Raw genomic sequence first — 22880 nt, 5'->3', positions numbered from 1 at the left:
GTTTTATCAACTCTCCACAGCTTAACACAACTGCACAACTCACTGAAGGCTCAAAACATAACGTCAGTAAAATAAATTATTGTTGGTCAAATCAAAGCGACAACAATAAAATAATAACCTTAACATGTTGACTCATTCAAATTCGGGGCACACAAAAAGAAAAAAAAAAAGCCCGCGCTCTCAGAGAAAAAGAGGAAGGAAGTTTTGATCGCCACATTAATGTGATACAGCAGTCCAGTTTCAGCCCTGACTATCGTTCACTCTGTGCTGCATTGTATTTGAACATAGCAGTTATTTTTTTTAATATTCATTATTATTATTATTTATTTATTCATTTTATTTATATTTTTTTCCTGCTGGAAAGTGGGATTACAGCCACCATGTTGTTGACAGATTTTCAACTGATGTTTCTGGGACTCATTTTGTGCATTTCAGGTATGAGTGATAAATTATGTACCGCTACATACTGACAGAGAAAAGTATAAAAGTTGATATGATTATTATAGGTATGATTTATAAATGAGTTACTAATTTCAGCTGATTTCTTACAATAGAGAATAAAATAAATGCTCATGTTAGTAAAACAAAAAAAATCTGTTTTGTTAATGAAAGTTTGTGTTAAAGGTGTTAATGGAGGAGAAACCAGGATCTGTGCTCTCAAAGGTTCATCAGTGGATCTGCACTGCTCACATCAACATCTGACTTCCAACAGAAAATGGTTCACTATCCAATGGAAGGGAAATTATGTTCCGAGTGAGCTCTCTGTGGATGGACAACGTGTAACGTACAACACGTCTGAAGAGAAAAAAACAACTTTAACCATCAATGATCTAAGAGAGAGTGATGCAAACGCTTACTGCTGTATGAAGACTACAGACAGTGCAGGACACTGTTGGCTCCACAGAATTACTCTACAAGTTGTTGCAGGTACAGTGACTTTTACTCATTAATAACTTTCCAAATGACATCATTGTATAAGTTGTTCTCCATCATCCTCTCAGAGCTGCAGGTAAAGGTGATTCCTGCCACAGAGGGACAGACAGTAACACTGATGTGCAGCAGCAGCTGTCCTCTGACTGAAAAGCCTGCAGCCTACATCTGGTACAAGAACAGAGAGTTTCTCTATGAGGACTGGTCTCCCTGGTACCAAGAGCTGCTCAGCAGTGAGGAAGCAGTCACATACTCCTGTGCTGTCAAAGGCTACGAGGATCTCAGAGCCCCTGAAGTCTCTGTGGGTGAGTCATGATGTTTATTGTGCTACAAAATAAACAGAATGGGTCATACAATGAATAATTTCAATCAATATAACTTCTTTGTTTCAGATTCAATCACAGAGACCTGCTTCAGTGTGACCTATGCTAAAGGGAGAATGTGTTCTTCTCAGCAGACATCAGTAGATGAGCCGTGCTCCATCACATATCCCAGAGGTGACGTTTCCAGAAAAACTGTCTGTTGTGAAAAAAAACTCTTAATTTTTTTTTTAATTACTCTTTTCATTGATTTCTAAAAATATATATATATATATATATTATTAAAAACATAATAAGAAGATTGTTATATCTCATAGTGACTTATAGAAAATATATTTATTATCTCTTTAAAGAGGTTCACATATTGAAGACTCAAGGGGGAAAAGCGGAGTCTGTCACCCTGACCTGTAACACCAGCTGTACACTGACTGACCCTCAAACTGCCTACATGTGGTACAGAAATAGACAAAGTTATAGAGAGAATCAACATTTAATTGCTGAATATTGGCTTAATTTTTGGAACTCTCGGGAAGCAAACATCTTTTGTGCAGTTAAAAGCAACACCTATCTTCAATCTGCAGAAGTCTGTGAGTAATACTGAACTATGTTTATTTTGCCAGTTATTATTATCATAAAGATCATTTGTACAACTTTAAATCTGCCATCTATATTTCAGGTGTTCAGGATAAAAACTGCTGGAGAGTGAATTATGTCAGCAGGAGAATCTGTGCTCTGGAAGGATCTTCAGTCAACATCACAAGTGAATACTCACATCCTGATGACATGAAGCCAGAGTTTAAATGTTGGAGTAAAAACTGGAGAAAAGATAAACTGGAAGTTGAAGAGCTGATTGAGGCTGCAGGTCGTGTGGAGTATCAGGACAACATGAAGAACCAACACATCCTGACCATCAACAACCTGAAGAAGAATGACTCAGGAGGATACACATTCAGATTCAAGAGAGATCATGAAGGATGGACACAGTCTGATCTGCCTGGAGTCTTTTTGATTGTCACAGGTAAATCTAAACTCCTCACTCAGCAGACTTTACTCATTAATGTCTGAACAGGAGCAGAGGTGGAAGAAATATTCAGATCCTTCATCTAAAACAGCATTACCACTATGTTAAAATACTCCACACAAATTCCTGCATTTCGGGCTTTGAAAGTCTAAATGTAAATTAATTCTAATTAATTACTTAATTAATTCTAACTCCAAGATACACAAAAAGAGAAAAAATGATGATCTTCACGGTGTTTTATTCACATAAAATGCATAAATATGCAGTAAATTAACTTTTTTTTTTATCTGTGAGTTGTTTTGTTTTTTTTATTCAGGTAATTTCAAGTATTGTATACTGTTGGGTATTTTGGCCTGCACTGCAATATGCATACTTGCATTCAAAATGACAAAAACTGTGGAAAACCTCTTATCTGTAAAAGTACTTATTGTGTCAGACATAAGTTGTGGACTAGTGAAATACACTTCTTTAATAAATACATTTCTCCACTGAACAGGAGGACTAAAGCACCAGTTTGTAGTAAAGCTTTAGTCAAAGTCCATGTTTAGTGTGTGAGTCACAGAGGAGATTTACTCTGAGATTAAATGTTTTTGATCAGTGCTCGTATCGTTACTCAAAAAAAGAATATATGGCACATTACTTCTTTTAAAAGTAATGCAGTATGTCACTCAATTACTCACCAAAGAAAGGAATTTGTTACACTGCTCACTGCATTGCTTTCTCATTACTCTGTAAATTAAAACTGAAAAACATTGTCAATTATCTGTCTTGATGCATGCTCAATTATCCAGGTGAGTAAATCCCAAAAGCTTGATTCTGTTCATCTGGATGTAGCGTTTTCATGGCAGAAACGTTGGTCTTTGATCAGTAGTTGTTGATCAATGCTCATGAGAATTTGCATGTTAATGATCAAGGAACTGACCTAGTTTCAGTCATTATGCAAATGTATTGTTTATAACGTTGGGGAAACCTGCAGTCAGCTGAGACTGAAGAAGTCACTTGGAGTGATGAAACGTTTCTCCCACTGAAAACGCTACGTCCAGATGAACAGAATCAACCTTTTGGCACTGTCCATTATTTATTGGTTAACAGTATAAACCTTTGGTTAAAGTCCCACACGCCAACACAAATCCCTATTCTAATGAAGACACATATGATCTTTCTTATTACTATTTTGTAATGGACATAAATCTGCAAACACAAAGCAAAGATGAAAACTGGCACAAAAACCTTTGATCCAGAGTGATTCTACTTTAGAAACATAAACAGGTAGAAACAGAGGCTGCAGCCTGTCTGCTCATCACTGCCTCTGTTACCTGTTGAAGTTCAGGCTGCTGGGCTGGAGTCAGCATTCACTCAGTCGGTGCAGATGTTTGCAAAGATCCAAAGTTCTGTTAGCAACATAACACAGTTGTTTTTTTGTTCTAGATGCAGTTTCCACTTTATCATCACGCTCTGTTCTTTACGTGCAATAAAGATAAAAGTAATGTCTTTGCCTACAATCCGGAGAGGCTGTAGACCGCTCTACCTTTTTCCTAATCCTGCACACAAACTGAAATCAGCTGATTGTGGCAGGAAAGAAAAGCTTGTTTGAAATTTTTCTTCTTTCTCTCCACCCGGTGTGCAGATAACAGAAAAACCTTTGTAATGCAAGTAATGACATAATTGTAACTATAATGTGATTAGTGAATTTAGTACAGTAACACATTACATTACTGAGTTACTGAAAAATGTTTTGTGTTTACAACAATACATTAAACATAACACTGCCAATGTTCCTCTTCCAGAGCTGAGAGTGAAGATGAGTCCTTCTGCAGTGGTGACAGAGGGTCAGAGAGTCACACTGACTTGCAGCACCAGCTGTCCTCTGACTGACAACACAAACTACATTTGGTACTTGAACAGTCGACCTCTGACCCCGAGAGAGAACCAGAACAAACATCTGATCCTAGACCCAGTCAGCAGGGAGGATGCAGGAAGCTACTCGTGTGCTGTGAAAACCAACAAAGATATCAGCTCTGCTCCAAAGACTCTCACTGTCCAAAGTATCACAGGAACATGGACACCAGCAGCTGCAGGAGTTTCTGCTGCTCTGCTGGTTTTAATACTTCTCACTGTCTGCTGGTGGGTTAGGTAAGTGTTGGTTCACTGCAGTAGATTCAATCTCTGCTCTGAAGTCACTCATTTTTCAGTTCATTCACTTCAACCAGGAAACAGAGAACTTCTGCTCAGCCTCCAACAACTGAAAGGTCTGACCAAATTGAACAGGTAGAGATTAGAGTTTGTGAATTGTCTTAACGTTCCAGTGGTCATTTCATTTTTCTCAAAATACAGTAAAAGTAAAAGTTTAAAGTACAGTATAAATTAATGCTGTTTGTCTCCATCAGCTCAGCCTTGGTCCTGTTAATGACATCTCAACACAACCAAAGCAGGAGGATGAAGTCCACTACAGCAGAGTCTACTTCAAGCATGTGGTTCCTCTTTGTTCCACCGTACAGTCAGATCAGCCCAGAGAACAGGAGTGTTCTCATTATGCTGCTGTGAGTTACAGCTCTGATGGAGCATCTGGTGTCACTCCAGCACACACAGACTTACAGACTTACTCTACTGTGAAAGTTTGAGAGAGATGTTGTGTTCAACAGCCACATATCCAATACCCTGCAGCCATGTCAGAGTACAACCTGAAGAGCTCACCAGAAACTCAACAATCTAATCAGAAGAAAAATGGTCAGTTTATAGGTGGCTGATGATGAAACAAGTCCTCAGCAAGGAACAAGTGCCTGTTAATGAATGCAGCACATAAACCTACATGACTGAATGCAGCAGGGTGTTACATGTCTGTTTATCAGTTCGCCATCTTAACTATCTCTGGACGTCATTTTCCTTCTCTCTTTTATGACACCACCCTCTACTGGTGCAGTTTGGTATCTAACATTACAGGACACAGCACAGTTGTTGACAGCTGTTACAATGAATGATTTATTGTGGGATGCCCTTATTTCATAACCTTCTTAACCCTAAAAAAATATTTCCTATGTATGAATTACAGTGACTTACTATCTTGAACTGAGTTTGAGCAGTTTCATCGAACAATGTCTGCTGTAGATGTCCGCATGCACTGATCTGATTGTCTGATTAAATATTTGTCTTAACAAGCAGCTGGACAGGCATGCCTAATAAATTGGCCGGTGAGTGTTGCAGTGCTGCTGTGATGTATTGTACAGTAGTTGGTGCTACTTTCTCATTTTGTTTTTGCTCTCTTGTTTTCTGATGCATATATTATTTTGCTTTTCTCTATTTCAGAAGTTGTGTTTTTGTAAAGTTTCACATAAATCCTTTACATTTAATGTTTATGTCTGAACTCTGAACTCCACATGAGGCACATTTTTTTACAAAGTGAGAAAGTTTTGATAAAAGTATTAAACTATTTGATGTCGAAGTCTCAAAACAGCATTTAAAGGTTTTTATTCACAGGTCACAAAGTTGAACTGATTTACTTGCATGTTTTAAAATACATGAAACAGCTTTGATTTTACTGTTTGTTGAGACTCAAAATAAACAGTCATGAGATAACAAAGGGGGGAGGAAACAGGTGGGAATGCAGCTGAGAATAACTAACTAACTAATCTGAGGAAGTAAAACTGAAGACAAGAAAGTACAACAATCATTAAAATAAAACAGGAATAGAGACATGGCTAAAAGAGGCAAGATCAACGTGACACAACTAAACGGGAAAATAAGAAAGACGACCATGAAGACAGAACACTCAGAGTGAAGACAGGACACTCAGAGTGAACACAGGACACTCAGAGTGAAGACAGGACACAGGGACAAGGCTGAAGGAACAGAAAGGGATCAAAACAGGGAACTAACAAACCAGTCAAGGAAAGCTGAGCAAGGGACTAAAGTTATACATTGAACAATCTCAGGTTTTTATCTTCCACTTTAACTTTTCTCCATTGTTTTACTCCATCATTAGACTGAAAATCCTTCCAGAGCATACTGATTTAATTCACTCTCCAGCAGTTATTATCCTGAACACTGGAAATTTAAATGGGAAATTTTAAAGTTGATTCAGTGCCCTGTATAAAAAAAACTTGACTAAAGCAAACAGATCCCTGTCTTACTCGGAGACGTCTGCTGTGATGGAGCAGGACTCATTCACTGATCTCTGCTCACCTTCTTCTTGGTTTCCCCAAAACACAGGTCTCAGCATCACAGCAGAATAAGCTTTACATCATTACACTTGATCATTCTGCACAACCTCATCTCACTGATCTGAGCAAAAATTAGTTACTTAAAAAAACACTGAACATCAAAAATTGAAACAGTCACATGTATTTATACAATATTCATGCACTATGTTCACTGATAATTTCCTACAGTGTGTTTACAGTGTGTTTACAGACCACTACGGCTGAAGCTGGAGAATCTTCTTCATCACAGAAGTTTGTTTCCATCATAACTGCAGAAAACAGTTTTATCACCAACACCTCCACAAATTAACACAACTGCACACAGCTGAAAGAGCCACAACGCAGAGCAGATGAAATAAAAATAAAATGTTGCACACATTAAAGTGAGAAATGAGAGAACAGCTACAGGTTGTATTTCCATGTAAACATGTTACAGATTGACTCTTGACTTTTCTTTTCTTTTTGTGAACTGCAGTCGCCATGTTGTCTCAGTGTGTTAGTGATCATACTATAGAAATATAGTGTGAACTTAAATATTTTGACAATATGTAAGGACAGAAAGGTCAAAAAGATAATAGTAATATAATAATAAACCTGTTTGAAAGCTTCTGTTAAAGGTGTCACTGGAGAAGAAACCAGTAGCTGCTTCTTTCTGTCAGTGTTTTTCTTCGGGCTGATTATTTTCTTGACACCTTCTTGTTGGTAGATAGAGCCATTTCTTTAACTTAAACCCTCTTAGTAAAAGAAATAATTCTGAAAACTGTTTTTGTTTGTTTTTTCTTACAACTACAATTGATTATTACTCGCCTCATGCACTCGACCTTTTCTGGCATTTCTTAAAGCATTACAGATACATCCAGGTAGAAAAATGGAAGGAAGATATATCTCCTTTCCACTAGTGGGCGACGACATGTTCTCTGTATCTACTCGGGTTTTAGCAGGAAGTAGCTAAAGGAGGGTACAAAAACTACAAAGGTCTGGACAGGATATTGGAAATCTCGGTTTTGTTTTCTGCTTTTTCTGTGAAAGGATGCAGCTGTAAAAGAATCATCCAACCAACTTTCTGACTGGAAGCTGAAATCCACAACAGTCATGATCTTAGCAGAAGCTGGGTTTTAGGTGAGCATCACTCTGTTCTCTTTCAATCACATTTAAAATGTGTTTTGAAATCTGTTCTTCACTCACTGTTTAATTTATTTTTATGAATCAGAAGAAACAGGACTTCCAGTCAGTCTCCAAGAAGGGAAACATCAGACAACAAACAGCAGGTACAAACACAAACATCTCCTCATCTGTCCTGTTTCCCTTAATCTGAATGATCATTTATTTGCCATCAGGAATCAATCTTAAGCTTTTGTTTTTCAGCCTTTTTCTGTCTCACCTACACCTACCTGTGAGTTCTTTATTCTGTTATCTGGATTCACTTACTTTAACTTCGGTACTCAGGATAACACGTCACAGTTGGAGGCACAGGAAAAGGATAAAGTGTGTAAAGAAGATCATGATCTCCAAAGTTAAAGTTAAAAAAGCTTGAAATAAAAGCATTGAGGATATCCTCAGGGTAGAAAGGGCATTCGACTGAACAAACCCAAAATCTCACCCCAAAAAATGCAGTAAAAACGTTGCAGTAATGCCTACCTGCCTTAGTTGTCTGAGGTACATTTGTACTTCAGCACTTTTGAAAAGATAACTATCGTTCCATTTGAAGTGCTTAAAGAGATAATTTTGCACACTTATATACTTGTACATGAGGCCTACAGGCAGAAATTTAGAAGTGAATCGTTCAGTATCCAATGAATGATGCTCATCAAGGAAACTTTAGAAGATTTTGGAAAAACTTTGGACCATTCAGTTATCCTCGCAGAGAAAGTCAGTAGTTTGTTTTACAAAGCAGCTCTAATGGCTCAAAACACTTGTATAATTAATATTCAATGGTCATGTAACCCATGTGAAATACAGGGCTACAAAATCCCTTTTCATCATCTAAAGCTATAACCTGTTATTGTCACAAGGACAATAACAGGCTTTGATGCAGTCTTGTGTTACAAGGACCGTGCACCTCGTGCACAGGAAGCATTACCCGTCTCTTCCTGTGAGATCTTCCCTCTAATGGCGGTCAAGTGTGTCACAGCAACAGAAAAATATCTCAGACCCGAACTCTGACCACAAAGAGAATGTATGTGTTTCTGAATGGTACTGAGAATAAAGGTCCCAGTTGTTCACTTCCAAGCCAACTCCTTTTGTGAGTCGCAAATCAAAACCTCCTTCTGAACCTAGTTAGATGACTGAGACAGGACTTATTTTTGCCGCATTACAGAACTTTCCAGAACGTCATCTCATATCATGTCTGACTCTTCTTGGCCTCACTATTGTGTATATTACCTTATACATTACAGTTCGCACTACTCTGGTCACTCTGTTGTATTACTCTGTTTACATCACTCTGGGCACTTGTTTACACCACCTGCACTGCTCTGTCAATACATTGCAGTGGTAATATGGCACAAGACACTTTAACATTCCACTCACACAATGTACATTTTCAGACTTTTAATTAAAAATTTCCAGATTGCTTTATTAAATTAACTTAATGTATATATTTTACTTACTTAGTGTATATAATGTCCTCTTTAATCGGGGAGCGTTTCAGGACCCAATTTATTTCACTGCTTGTTGAACTCGTACAACTATGCATGTGACAACTTTATATATATATAAATAGTATATACATTGGGTGAATGTGCAGTAGTAGCAGCAAGCAGGTGAATTCTGTACATTAATATGAATAGACATCTGACTATTTTACAGAATAGACAATATAAACATATTCAAAGTTAAAGGAATTTGGAATGTACATTGTGCCTGGGTTTAGAGTGTCTGGAAGAGAGTCCTGTCTCAGTCAATTATAGATGATGTGAGAGGGCGGGTGTGTGTGTGTTTAGGGCCCGGATGGCTTGGGGATAGAAGCTCCTCTTGAGTCTCTCTGTCCTTGCCCGGATGATGCGGAACCTTCTACCAGATTGCAGAAGTTGGAACAGTTTGTTGCCAGGATGGGACGGGTCCTTCAGTATCTGCGCTGCTCTAGTCCGGCATCTCCTGGTGTAGGTGTCCTGAAGCGGGGGGAGAGCAATCCTGCTGCAGCGTTCTGCTGTACGGATCACTCTCTGGAGAGCTTTTTGGTCCTTCACACAGCTGTTCCCAAACCACGATGTCATGTTCTGTGTGAGGATGCTCTCCACAGCGCCTGTATAGAAAATCCTGAGGATCTTTGGAGAGACCCTGAACTTCCTCAGTTGTCGTAGGTGATACAGGCGCTGCCTAGCCTTTTTGGTCTGGACCTGAATGTGGGCAGCCCATGTCAGGTCTGAGGAGATGTGGACACCAAGATACTTGAAGGACTGCACCCTCTCCACTGGAGCTCCATTGATGATAATGGGCTTGTAGTCTCTGTGCTGACTCCTTCTGAAGTCCACCACCAGCTCCTTGGTCTTGCCGACGTTCAGCTGGAGGTGGTTGTCCTGGCACCATGATGCCAGATTCTTCACTTCATCCATGTAGGCCGCCTCATCCTTGTTGGAGATGGCACCCAACACCACTGTGTCGTCAGCAAACTTCACAATGGTGTTGGAGCCATAGGTGGCCACACAGTCTGAAGTGTAGAGGGAGTAGAGCAGTGGCGAGAGGACACATCCCTGAGGTGCTCCTGTGTTGATGGTGATGCTGTTAGAGACGCATCTACCCACCCTCACAACCTGAGTTCTGCCAGTGAGGAAGTCCAACACCCAAGCACACAGACGGCTGTTAAGTCCCAGATCCCTGAGCTTTGTGAACAGTCTGCAGGGCACTATTGTGTTATATATATATGAGAGAGAGAGAGAGAGAGAGAGAGATGAATACACACAGACACAGGTGGGCACATGGACATGAAAACATATAAATATATAAATTCTTACATCATCTGGAAATGGTCTTGCTGATATCTTTTCCTCCTCGTCATTGTGTTAACTCACAAACTGAAGGATCCAGGCCTGCAAACTGCTAAAACCTCTGTTTTCATTGAAGCGATCACACTTGCTGATGTTACCTTGGTCATCTGCTTGGTTCTTAGCCTCTTAAGTCCTCATAAGCAGTACAGGTGTCTTTAGTTGAGGTCCGCTCAATATTTATTACATAAATAATTGCATAGTGTCCTGCAACATGTCCTCTTGGATTGTTCATCTGGGGTTGTATTTACCTTATTTCAAGACCTGCTGAGGACAAGATTTATTTTGTTTTCTATTATTTCCTAATTCATAAAATCCTACAATTGAAACAGTTTCTTTTTCACATGATTGTATGTTTTACATTTATTGACCAGTCTGGGTGTTTCAGAGCTGAGAGTGAAGATGAGTCCTTCTGCAGTGGTGACAGAGGGTCAGAGAGTCACACTGACCTGCAGTACCAGCTGTCCTCTGACTGACAACACAAACTACATTTGGTACTTGAACAGTCGACCTCTGACCCCGAGAGAGAACCAGAACAAACATCTGATCCTAGACCCAGTCAGCAGGGAGGATGCAGGAAGCTACTCCTGTGCTGTGAAAACCAACAAAGATATCAGCTCTGCTCCAAAGACTCTCACTGTCCAAAGTATCACAGGAACATGGACACCAGCAGCTGCAGGAGTTTCTGCAGCTCTGCTGGTTTTAATACTTCTCACTGTCTGCTGGTGTGTTAGGTAAGTGTTGGTTCACAGCAGTACATTCAATCTCTGCTCTGAAGTCACTTATTTTCAGTTTATTCACTTCAACCAGGAAAAAGAGAACTTCTGCTCAGTCTCCAACAACAACAAGTTCTGACCAAATTGAACAGATAAAGATTAGGTTTGTAGATTGTCTAATCTTTCCAGTGGCCATTTCATTTTTGCCATCATATAGTAGAAGGAGTCAAGTTTAAAGTGCAATATAATGTAATGCTGTTTTTCTCCATCAGGTCAGCCCTGGTCCTGTGTATGAAAACATCTCAACACAACTGAAGCAGGAGGATGAAGTCCACTGCTGGTGTGTTAGGTGAGCATCACTGTGTTCTCTTTCAAACTGTCATTCACACACTAACCTGACACCATCTGTTCACTTTTATATTCCCTTATTTCATTAACCAGAAAAAGGAGAACTTCTAGCCAATCATCAACAAGTGAAACAATGGAAAACTTGGAGCAGGTAAACAAAATAAATGAAATAATTCTTCTACAACAGAGGAACATCTCCCTGATCTATCTAGATTATTCCTTCATGCACGTCAGAGCAGCTTCATTTTAACAGATATTGGAGATTATGTATTGGAATTTCAGGAGCAGGACCACCCCTACAAGCACGCTCCTTCCAGCTTTCATCTATATAGGTCCCCCCAGTTCTGCAAGCTGATCATTCTTGTTTACATGTTCCACCCTCCCTCCCTCCTTGTTCTCCATTCTTTAACTTCTTCGCTTCTATTTAGTACATGGGGATCTGCCAGGCCCGGGAGCCATCGCCAGCCCCCTTCGACATGTTATTAACATGTTATTTCTCTTTTTTATCAGGTAAATTTTGGGCCCCAGCATGACGACATCTCAGCTCAACCAGCAGAGCAGGAACTTGACTACAGCGAGATCAACTTGTCCAAGAACCAAACAGAACATCCCTACTCCACTGTTCAGTCATTTCAAGAGCAGGAGCATGTCCCCTACGCTGTTGTCAACTTCAGAGACAACACAACACCTGAGTGAGTTTGTTTTATGATTATCAATAAAACTCAGTGACCAGGCTGTGGACACCTAGAGCCTGTACAACACATCAACTTAAAGAAGATAAAATATAAAAACACATCTGCCTGTACAGGACTTGAATTGTTCTGTTACATTCACTTCTTGTATTTACTTTTTCTGATGAGTATGAACAAACTGTGGTCACTCTTGACAGGCTTCTTTCAAACCCTCATAGGAACTGAAACTAAAACATTTGTAATGGTTACCAGCTTTTTATGTTGAGACAATCGTTCTCAGGCTCTGTCTCACACTAGATAAGAGGAAGCCTCAGGAACAGCTCTTTATCTATATGTGTATATATTAAAATGTGTTTCTTAAAGTGTCTTTGACACATTAAAAGGTCATCACTATCTCAGGCTTTACCCAACATGCCAGCAAAATTGTTCTAGAAATTGCATTAAAGAAAAAACAAACAGTTGAACTCAATTTCTTGTAAAGCCAAAAATGTCTTCATCATAAATCCATTGGAGATTTATAGGACAGACTTCATATTTATGAACATGTAACAAACATTTTGTATTACAAGTAGAATAATAAATGTTATCTTTAGCCCTTGTGTTGTCCTTGGGTCATTTTTGTTCTCTAAAGAAATCTTTTGCTATCAAAAATGTGTTTTTTATTCATCAAATGGTCTGAAAATAACAGAAGTTATTCATTATTATGATTGGAATAAGTTTTAAGTAATTTGATTTATTTATGGGGTTTTTATTGGATTTTATAACACCTGTGGTCCTCGTGGACAAAAATGACAAAAATGAGTACAAAGTGTTGCAAAGAGCCGTATTTTCACAACATACTGCTTTCAAACATCTTTGATCTTGGATCACTGATGTGTGGGGTCAAGCAATGGTCATAACAACCACAACAACCACAACAACAGGCAGCACAGTGAGGAGGCAGGTGCTCTATATTCAATGGAATTTTATTTATACAGCGCCAAATCACAACAACAGTCGCATCAAGGTGCTTCATATTGTAAGGTAGACCTTACAATAATACATACACAGAAAGTATGCTCACAAGCCTCCATTGCACTGGAGATTTGTGAGTATACTTTTTTTACCATGTTGTGCAAAGCAATGACCAGTAGAACAAAGCATATATTGTCCTCTAGTATAATGAGGAGGAAGAATCAATGTTCAGGAAGATCCAGGGTTAGAAGATAAAGAAAATATTGTCAATATTTAGATCACATGCTTCCCTTTCTCTGAAAAAGCACATCACCCACCTGCAGAAGTGGAAGAAGGCTATGAAGTGAAGAAAAGTGATGAAGAATCTGAACTATGTTCAAGTAGGTTCTCAGGCATCCAGGACATGGTAGTCTGAGGAGCTTGGAAAGAAAGTGACTGGGCTTCTTGAAGTTTCTTGAATTTTCAGAATGTGAAACTGAAATAGAAGATGTGTCAGAGGACTACACATCTTCCATTTCAATTATGATGAAGACAAAGAATCAAGCAAGAAAGAGGAGTCAGCTGAGACAGAGGAATATTTGCAGTAATGTGGGGAAACATTGATCTGGTCTTCTATCCTTCCCAGTGTCAGACGATGCATGACTCTCTCATGTGCCACAGAGAAAGACAATCTACCACAGTCCAAGCACATATTCCAGGTCCCATACTCCTTCAGTGGCTTTTCTACTCGAGCACTGAAAGCGTTATACACCATGTATTCTGCTTGTATTATGCTTTTTTTTTTTTGTCCCGTTTGGAGCTTTAGCCATCAGAATTGTTGTCTTAAGGCCAAGAAAGATGCCAAGCGGATTTATTTTACCAAGTGGATTATCATGGCCTTGCCATATTGGTCCATTTGATTGACCTTTATTATAATTATGTATTTATTTTATTTTCGGTTGCTACAAACGGGACAGACATGACTGGGGGATAGGACAGGGAGAAAGAATGAAAGAAAGAGAGGGAGAGAAAGAAAACCAGAGGGGAGAAGAGACGGTGAGAAAGGGGGGAAGAAAGAAAAACAAACAAAACACCTGGATCACCTGTATGGAGAAAAAAAACAGAAGAGAAAGCAAACAAAAAAAAAGAGCAACATAATAAATACAGCACCATCACAATAAACTAGCTAGCAGTAGATAACAGTAGATACTAAATATTAAACGATATTGTGCAGCACGCAAGATAGACAGCGCACAATGTGCTTTGAGGCAGCAGCCAAGAAAGGTGTAGTCCGCGTCTGTGAACACCCGTGTGTACACCTGTGTGGATCAGCATGCTTGTATTCTTGTATTATGCTTTTTAACTTTCACATGCCAATAGATGCATCAGAGACCAAGTTGGGGTTCAGTAACTTGCCCAAGGACACCTTGGTAAGAACTCCAGACTAGAGCACACAGAGATTGAACCAACAACCATCCAATTAGCAGATGACCTGCTCTACAGCCGACTCAATGACAAAAAAGGAGGGACAACGAGAGAGGAAGAAAAATGGATCGAATGCAGCTGTAGGCATATGTGGGCATGTTGATTCTTACTGCCGTGCATCCAGTAGAGTCGCTACGGCCAGTTTATGACATCCTGAGTCTGGTAGAGAAGTTTTCATGCTGACACAAGATTAATCATAGAATCACAAAAAGGATATAATTTCTTAATAAAGACACAATAGAAGATCGTCGTTCATGACACAAACGTGCTCCCATTTGAGGTGTATGGAACAAGTGGGTGTTTCTCCTGCTGTTGATGTAAGATCCTGGTACTGATGTGACTGTATGAGCACCAAGTCCCCTTCAGAGGACTCTGTCCCCTCCAACAGAACATCCCAAGTAAACCGGGGAACTATGAGATAAAAACATGGGCAGTATGTGATGCCAGGTACAGCTGTACATGGAACATGCTAGTGTACAATGGCAAACTGTCTGTCCTGCAGTCAGGACACGCGAGTTGTCCCTAACATTGCAGGTTTCCAAAAGAAAACAATCACCTGTAACAACTTGTTTACTGTATATGACCCTTGGCCTGCAACTGCAGAAAAGAAAGCTGTCCATGATGGGACCAGCACAGAGGAATAAACATGAGCTTCCGCCTGCACTTGTGTCAAATATGGACACGTCTTTGTCCTCATGAAAGTTTGCCTTCACTCAGACCCATGCCCTGGTGTTCCTACCATGCCAAAACATAGAAAAATGTCAGGTAATGAGTTGGAATAAAGATGAATAAAACCTTGAAACACAGAGATGGATGATATTTTATACTTATTGCTTTATAAACAGTCAAAGCAAACGGGGTCATTTTTGAGCCCAGAGGACAACAGATGTGATTATTTGCTGCCAGTAAAAAACTGACAAACATTGACATAAACCCGTCTGTGATCATCTGTTAAAGCAACTGACTCTGGTTGTGAAACGATAATCACAATAACTGATGATTTAATTTTTTTTTTACCCGAAAACAAAGAAAAAATTAGTTTTTATGAGGTTTTTATCAGACTTACATTTGAAATGGAATAAAAAAAAATGTGTCAAAATGTTTGAATTAAGTTTTAATTAAAAGTGGGGAAAAAATCCACTTCATATTAATTAAGTATCAATCAAACCAGATGGGGACATTTTTGTCCCCTGAGGACCACAGGTGTGGTTATGTGCTGCCATTAAAAATTTATAAATGCTTCACAAAAAATCTTTCTCACTAAAGTTCAACATACAGCACTGTGTAGTTAGTCAGATAGTCAAAATAATCTGAACATTTAAATATTTTATTTTCTCATTTTGTTTTTGCTCAAAAACAAAGTATACTTTATGTAAAAAGGTCTGGTGGCCCTAAAATGTAAAATGTAGGGTAATTTTTGTGTTGATGTGTTGGTCTTAAGTAAAATTAAGGTGTAACACTGAATTGATTGACAATTAATACTTTATACTTTAAAAAACACTCAAATGAAGTGGGGACATTTTTGACCCCTGTGAACCACAGGTGTGATTATGTGCTGCCATTTAAAATTTATAAATGGTTCAAAAAAACCTGATGGCATGCCACATCTGGCCCGATTGTGGTTTGGTTTATGTGGCCCAGGCTCATAGAAAACAGGTCTGGCCCATCAGGCTGGCACTTCTGACTGACTGGTGTCATGGCAGAGTGTATGTCAACCAGATGTGGGCCAGGTCTGGCAATGATGGCACTATTTATGTTCTTATTATTATTATTTTAGTTAGAAGACCCAAATGCCGTGTTGCAATACTATACTGCTATGGAAGCCAACGTGTTAAATGCAGGTTTGACAGGTTTGTGAGTGAACGCTTTATAAAAACCTATGATGGTTTACTCCACATTGCCAGTGGGTGGTAGAGCAGGTCACCTACTGATCTGCAGTGTTGGGCAAGTTACTTTGAAAAAGTAATTAATTATAGTTACTAGTTACTTCTTCAAAAAAGTAACTGAGTTAGTAACTGAGTTACAATATTCTAAAAGTAATTAATTACTTGAAAAGTAACTATTGCATTACTTTAAAAAAATGTTTAACCCTCTGGGGTCCAGGGTGTAATTGGCCATTTTTGACTACTTTTGATTTTCCCTCCACATTTTACCTTTAAAAACGATTTACTTTGCCTTGTTTGGTATCGTCCTTTTCAGCACAGCCTCACATGTCGGAATTTACAGTCATGTTTTCATTTTGATGTACTGTATTAACACAACTGATCTAAAATCAGACAAAAAACATAAAATCCGAGTAAAAAAACTTATATTTTTTACTGTAGCAGACATGTGTAATGAATCATATTTCATTTCATATTTCTTTAAATGCAAATATAAATTGTCAATTTTAAAATCATATGCACAAGTTTTGCAAACAACAAAGTTATTTGCAGCCATTTACCTTTTACCTCTTTTTTAAATAACCATTTCAAACTATTTACAGAACAATCAGCTGTTCTGCATTCAATAAGATGCCACACAAATTATTTGTGCCACTCCAAAAAAATAATTTCTGTCCACTATAAAGGAGACCATCACAGCCTGATACCTGCAGGTCTGACAGCAGCAGGTGTATCACTCCTGATTCTACCTGGAGACAGCAGTCACCTCATTGTTCTGACACAAAACACAAAACTATCCACAACACTACACACTAACTACACAAGACAACACATTGACTACACACTCCAAACACGCTAAACGTCACAAATCTCTCACATCTCAAAACTCGCTCTCTCTCTTTTTTTGCTGTCTCTCTCTCTCTCTCTCTCTCTCTCTCTCTTTGGACAAAGTTTGTGTTTTTTCCATTGTTTAAGCACTGCTTCCAGCCAAGAGTGATACCATATATGCCCTATAGCTGCAGAAGAGGCTAACATTGTTTATTTTTTACAAAAAAACAGCTAAACATGAGATGTGTTCTCCATTGTTTAAACACCTGTTCGAGCACTGTTTTAGCACCGGCACCGTTTCAGAAGTACCGGTTTGGCACCGGTATCTGATAAAACCTAAACGATACCCATCCCTACCACGACTACTTTATTCTTCCTCAGTCAAACAGCAGCACTCATGCGATTGTTTTCCCCCTAGCTCCAGGTGTTGTGCCAAAAAGTGACCGTGATTACCATCAGCAGGAGCGCGCGGCTGCTTAAAGCTGTAGCGTCCAGATTACTTACATAGTCAGCTACTTGCATGCAACTGATATAAGATGCAGTAAGCTGAAGACAGCTTCAGCCGTCTGTTTGCTGAATAATAGTAACGCGACCGCACCGCAGTTTCTTGTAACTGTAACGGTGTTGTAACGATAGGAACAGTAATTAGTTAGATTACTCGTTACTGAAAAAAGTAACGCCGTTAGTAACGCTGTTCCTTGTAACGCTGTTATTCCCATCACTGCTGATCGGAAGGTTAGTGGTTCGATCCCTGCCTCCTCCAGTCTGCATGTCAAGAGTGTGAATGTGTATGAATGTTGTTAGGAAGAATCAGTTTAATTGTAATTGGGTGAATGTGGCATGTTGTACTAGATACATGTTGTAATGTGTTTTGACAAGCAACCATTTGACTAACAAGTCTGTCTCACCTGCTCTTGTTCCCTCTCTGTTCCTCTCTCTCCCTCTTTGTGCTGACAATCAAGACAAACAGCAACATCAAATATACAGTTGAAACCAGATATTTACATACTCTTCAGATAAAAACACAAACACTTTTTTAATTGTTAAACATCAAATCAGACTAAATGCTTATTTTTTTTAGATATAAAATACATATATAAATATAAACAACATATTTGTTAAATAGAGAGAAATTGTATGTATTATTGTATTCAAAATTCAGCCACACTTATGGAGCTCCACAATTCTTTTCCTGGTGTTTTGGTTGATATCTCTTGATTTTCGCTTGTCAGAGAAACAGGCTGTGTTTTGCCTTATATGCATCCACAGGTGTGCCACCAATTTACTCACATGGACTCTACCAACCAATCAGAAGCTTCTTAAGCTCAGAATGGAATCGTCTGGAGTTTTCTTATTAATTAACAATAAACTTAGTGTATATGTACTGCTACATTTGATGAAAGTGATAAAAATAAACAGCTCTGTCTCTCTTTATTCTGACATTTAACTAATTCAAAAGATATTTCAATATTTATTGATCTAAAACAAAAAAGTTTACTCTAAATTGATGTTCAACAGTAAAAAAAATATTTTTTATGTTTTTCGCTAAAGTGTATATAAATATCTGGTTTAAACTGTGAATATACTGCTGTGTATTGAAATTCATCTTGTTTTGCATAGAAATATACTGAACAACACACAAAGCATAATATATAAAATAACATCTACCTGAGTTTTTTCTTTGAAAGAAGCCCCTTATGTCCATTGTTGTGTACATCAGTACATAACTTAAAGTGATTTCGAGTGCTTTGATTAGGCGTTGAGGGTAACAACTGAAAATATGAAATGAAGATGTTTAACATGCTAACTGAGACTTGTAGCGATATTATTTACACTGTGCTTCTTCTATTTTGGGGGGAATCAAAGTTAACTCACCCAAACAATTTATCCAGGCAATTTGATTAGGACACTAATTGATTAGAAAAAAATTCAAACAAAAATAATATTTTCATTACAGTATCAATACAAGTTCAAAGCTCATTACTGGCGCCATGTATCAAAAATTCGTAATTTGTTTTAATTTTTCAGCTGAGTCTATGAAAAATGTTTAATATAACACACAACAGGCGTGCAATAGTATTTGTACACTTGCAAGAAAATTCCCATAGAGCTATATGTATGGTGTGCAGTGTCTCTCTAAGGAAATGTGATGAAACTGGTGGCAGGCCTTAAAAACATACTGTTATCTTCTGTAAAAGGCTGAGCTGTGCTAATTTACACAAGAACTGGACTGAAAATCAGTGGAAACAGGTCTAATGGACTCAATCCAATGTGAATATAGTGGTTCAGTGATTGTCTGCAGCTAGCTGTAAAGCACCGTGGAGGTTGTGTTATGGTATGTGGATCCATATACTGCTGATGGTCTGGTGGCATTTTAGGGTCCCTTTTATCACACAGCTTAAGGGAAACCTTCAATGACTTGAGTGTATTTGTAAGTCTATGTCTGGAGTGAATATGAAGAACAAGTGAGAAAGAAAAGGGAAGCAAATACTCCAGACTTACATCAACCAATCAGAGGTAGATTAACCCACAGTGTAGGGAGACGCAGAGACTTACATGACACTGTCACAGTGAGTTTACATTTCCTTAATACTTAAAAAAAAAGGATAAGCTGTATAACGTCTTTATTGGTTCAATGTTAGAAGTAAACCTGATAAACCACAACATGATCAGTGCTAAGGTCATATGATGCTACATGAAACATCTTTAAACAGACTTTAGTGGGTCGGTTGTTTCCTGAGTCAGCTTTAAACCACTTCACACTCATATTTCATAGTAAAAGTGGAAGTCACTGTGGTCAAACTGTCATTCAGTAAAGAGAGCACACTAACACAGACATTACAGTTTTTAGTCAGACACACAGCTCACTAGTCTCTGTGCTCCATTCAAACACTTTTAACAGCCTCCATTTGCGATTTTCTTGTGCTTTCAGTTGGTCAATAGTAATTTTGCCAGAGACTGGAGGACCTCCCTGTTCTCATCAAATACATCTAAGTCTCCCAAAACATATCCACTAGGACTGCGTCAATGTGTGTGGGTGCTCCACGGGAGATTTTCCACCGGAGCAGTCTTGTGACATCACTCTACACTCAACCTTTGACTAAGTTATGATGATTGATGGTCAAACAGTGCGCCTTAAAGTTGCACACAGGGTCAGATTATATAGAGTTAGTCTTGACAATCACAATAAGGAAGAACACACCCAGTTGTTGGTGCCGGAAAGCTGCCAGGAAATTATTTTCCAGGCAGCTCATTACAACCTGATGGCTTGTCACATGGGGTATGACAAAACTGCCCTGTGGTTTGCATCAGCCAGTGCTGGAAGCCAGGTTCTGTCCCAAATACCAGGCAGTATGTGCCCGAGGAGGGGGGCGGTGTTCACAGAGGGGAAAGTGGGAGCGAGAGTGGAAGAACGAGGGAGGGTCTGTAGTGAGAGGAGGTCCAGAGGCAATAATACAGACAGAGCTTGGCTGGCCAAGTTGATTGATGGGGGTATGCAGGGTATGGTTTGTGGCTTAGCTGCAGGTTAGGGGTGGAGCAGTGGGTTGTGAATTGGCCAGGGGAACCTGGCACAGCCAGGTCTGTCAGCCTTCACACCAACTACACCTTTCCTATTTTCAGTAGCTACTGGGGCCCAGAGAAGAGAGATGTGTGGTATGTGCAAGGCGGAGAAGGGAGCTGAAAAAGTGTATATATGTAAAAATCACTCTAAATAAAAACACTGTTCTACAGTTGTCGTGTGCCTTCCTACTACAGTAGGATTATTGTCATTGTTCCTTTTGTGCTTTAGCTTGTGTGCTCCGTCCAGCATGAAATGGAGAGACATAGTAGAGGCAAAATTAATCGACAATATTGTTGATTAATTTGTCTCTAAAAACACCAGTACAATAAAAGTTCACCATTGTTGTTGACGAGGTTTTGGATCTGCATTCATGCTTCTTTTCTACTGCAGGCTTGCTTAGAAGGCAATGATAAACCACGTGTTACAACAGACAAAATAGTTCAAACTGAGCATCAGAATGAGGAAGAATTATTGTGTCGGTTATTTAAGTGACACAGATGTTGGTGTCAGACAAGCAGATCTGAGTATTCAGAAACTGTTGATCTGCTGGGATTTTCCCACAGAATGATCTCTAAGGTTTACAGAGAATAATTAGAAAAAGAGAAAATAACCAGTGAGCAGCAGGTCTCTGAGTGAATTACAAAGGTCAGATCAGAATGGTCAGGCAGCTTTGAAGTGACAGATAAGAACTGTTAGTCAAATGACCAATTAATACAACTACAGTAACCAAAAGTATGGTAGTATAAGATAAGCAGAAGAGCATCTCTAAACATAACAAATGTCAAACAGATGGGCTACAACAGCAGAAAGTCACACCAGATGTCCCTCCTCTCAGCAATGAGCAGGAAACTGAGGCTACAATTTTCACATACTCACCAACATTAGACAACAGAATATTAGAAAAACAGTACTTGGTCTGAATATTTCAATTTTTCCTAGAACATTTCGACTGTATCATTAGATGCTGGGAAAAGCAAGATGAAACATCCTGTTTATCAGCAGATCAGGCTGCTGTGGTGTAATGGTGCTGAGGATACTTTCTCTGTACATTTATGATCCCAGTGTACCCATCTGTTCGGCAGAATAATACACCACAAGGTTAAAATCATGTCAACCTGGTTTCTTGAACATGACAATGAGTTCCCCGTACTACTTTACTTCACGGGAACCAGATCTCAATCCATTACAGCACTTTTGGAATGTGGTGGGATGAAAATTGACATTATGAATGTGCAGTTGATAAATCGGCACAATCTGTTTGATGCTGTCATGTCAATATGGACCAAATGTGGGAAATGTTTCCAAAATTAAGAAAGCTTTGAAGGGAAAATGGGGAACCAATGTGTACCTAATAAAGTGGTACATTTACTTTTACATTTACTTAGTGTTTAATAATATTTAAAAGAACAAAAAGTAAAGTGAGTTCAGCCGAGGCCCAGTTAATCTTACCTTCTTTATCACAAAGGGTTTATGTCCTGGAAAAATTCAAAATGTTAATCATCATATTCATTGTTCCATAGTAAATATAAGTACCCTGCTTTGAGTTCATATTTATATTCATATTTACTTTGAGTTCATATTTATCACTTCTTGTCTGTCTAAAAATTATTTTTCACAACTTTCCAGGACTTGCTTCTGTACGCACAAACACACACCTTCATCTGTCACCTTCTTATGCCCTCCGGGTGGCTCTTCTGTGTATCCTACTATCAACACATCTTCATCCTCCCAGCCTGTAACAACAACAAAGCTGGCACTCAAACAGCACAGGACACGACTCCTTCATGAACAGCACACAGTCTCAGTTTCAGTGTTGTGTTCACACACAGGCTTAGTTTTCAGGTTTCATTGCCTCAGTGAAGTGAAAGTACATAACCCTCACATTAAAAAATGAGTGCGGAAAATTCCTCTGGTGCCATCCAGTGGTATGTTCAGTGCACTTCACTATTCCTGTTAATACAACATCTGAAAAGGAAAAGAGTG

The 22880-nt window shown here is 38.9% G+C and overlaps 1 protein-coding gene across 1 annotated transcript; it reads left to right on the top strand.

Annotated features, from left to right (window-relative positions):
- The first annotated feature begins 380 nt into the window (after positions 1–380).
- On the top strand, positions 381–12794 carry LOC146385977 (B-cell receptor CD22-like). The gene is made up of 9 exons (XM_084931986.1): positions 381–435; positions 625–927; positions 1002–1235; positions 1323–1427; positions 1604–1837; positions 1927–2268; positions 10839–11184; positions 11608–11665; positions 12025–12794. Exons 1-9 carry the CDS (start codon positions 381–383, stop codon positions 12208–12210), a joined length of 1863 nt encoding a protein of 620 aa, XP_084788112.1. The 3' UTR covers positions 12211–12794.
- Positions 12795–22880: the final 10086 nt, after the last annotated feature.

This window comes from Perissodus microlepis, chromosome 6 (genome assembly GCF_051167445.1).
Source record: "Perissodus microlepis isolate ML-2025 ecotype Zambia chromosome 6, ASM5116744v1, whole genome shotgun sequence".
Lineage (NCBI taxonomy): Eukaryota > Metazoa > Chordata > Actinopteri > Cichliformes > Cichlidae > Perissodus > Perissodus microlepis.
The sequence above is the reverse complement of the archived record's forward strand: the minus strand, read 5'-3'. Positions and strand labels throughout refer to the sequence as shown.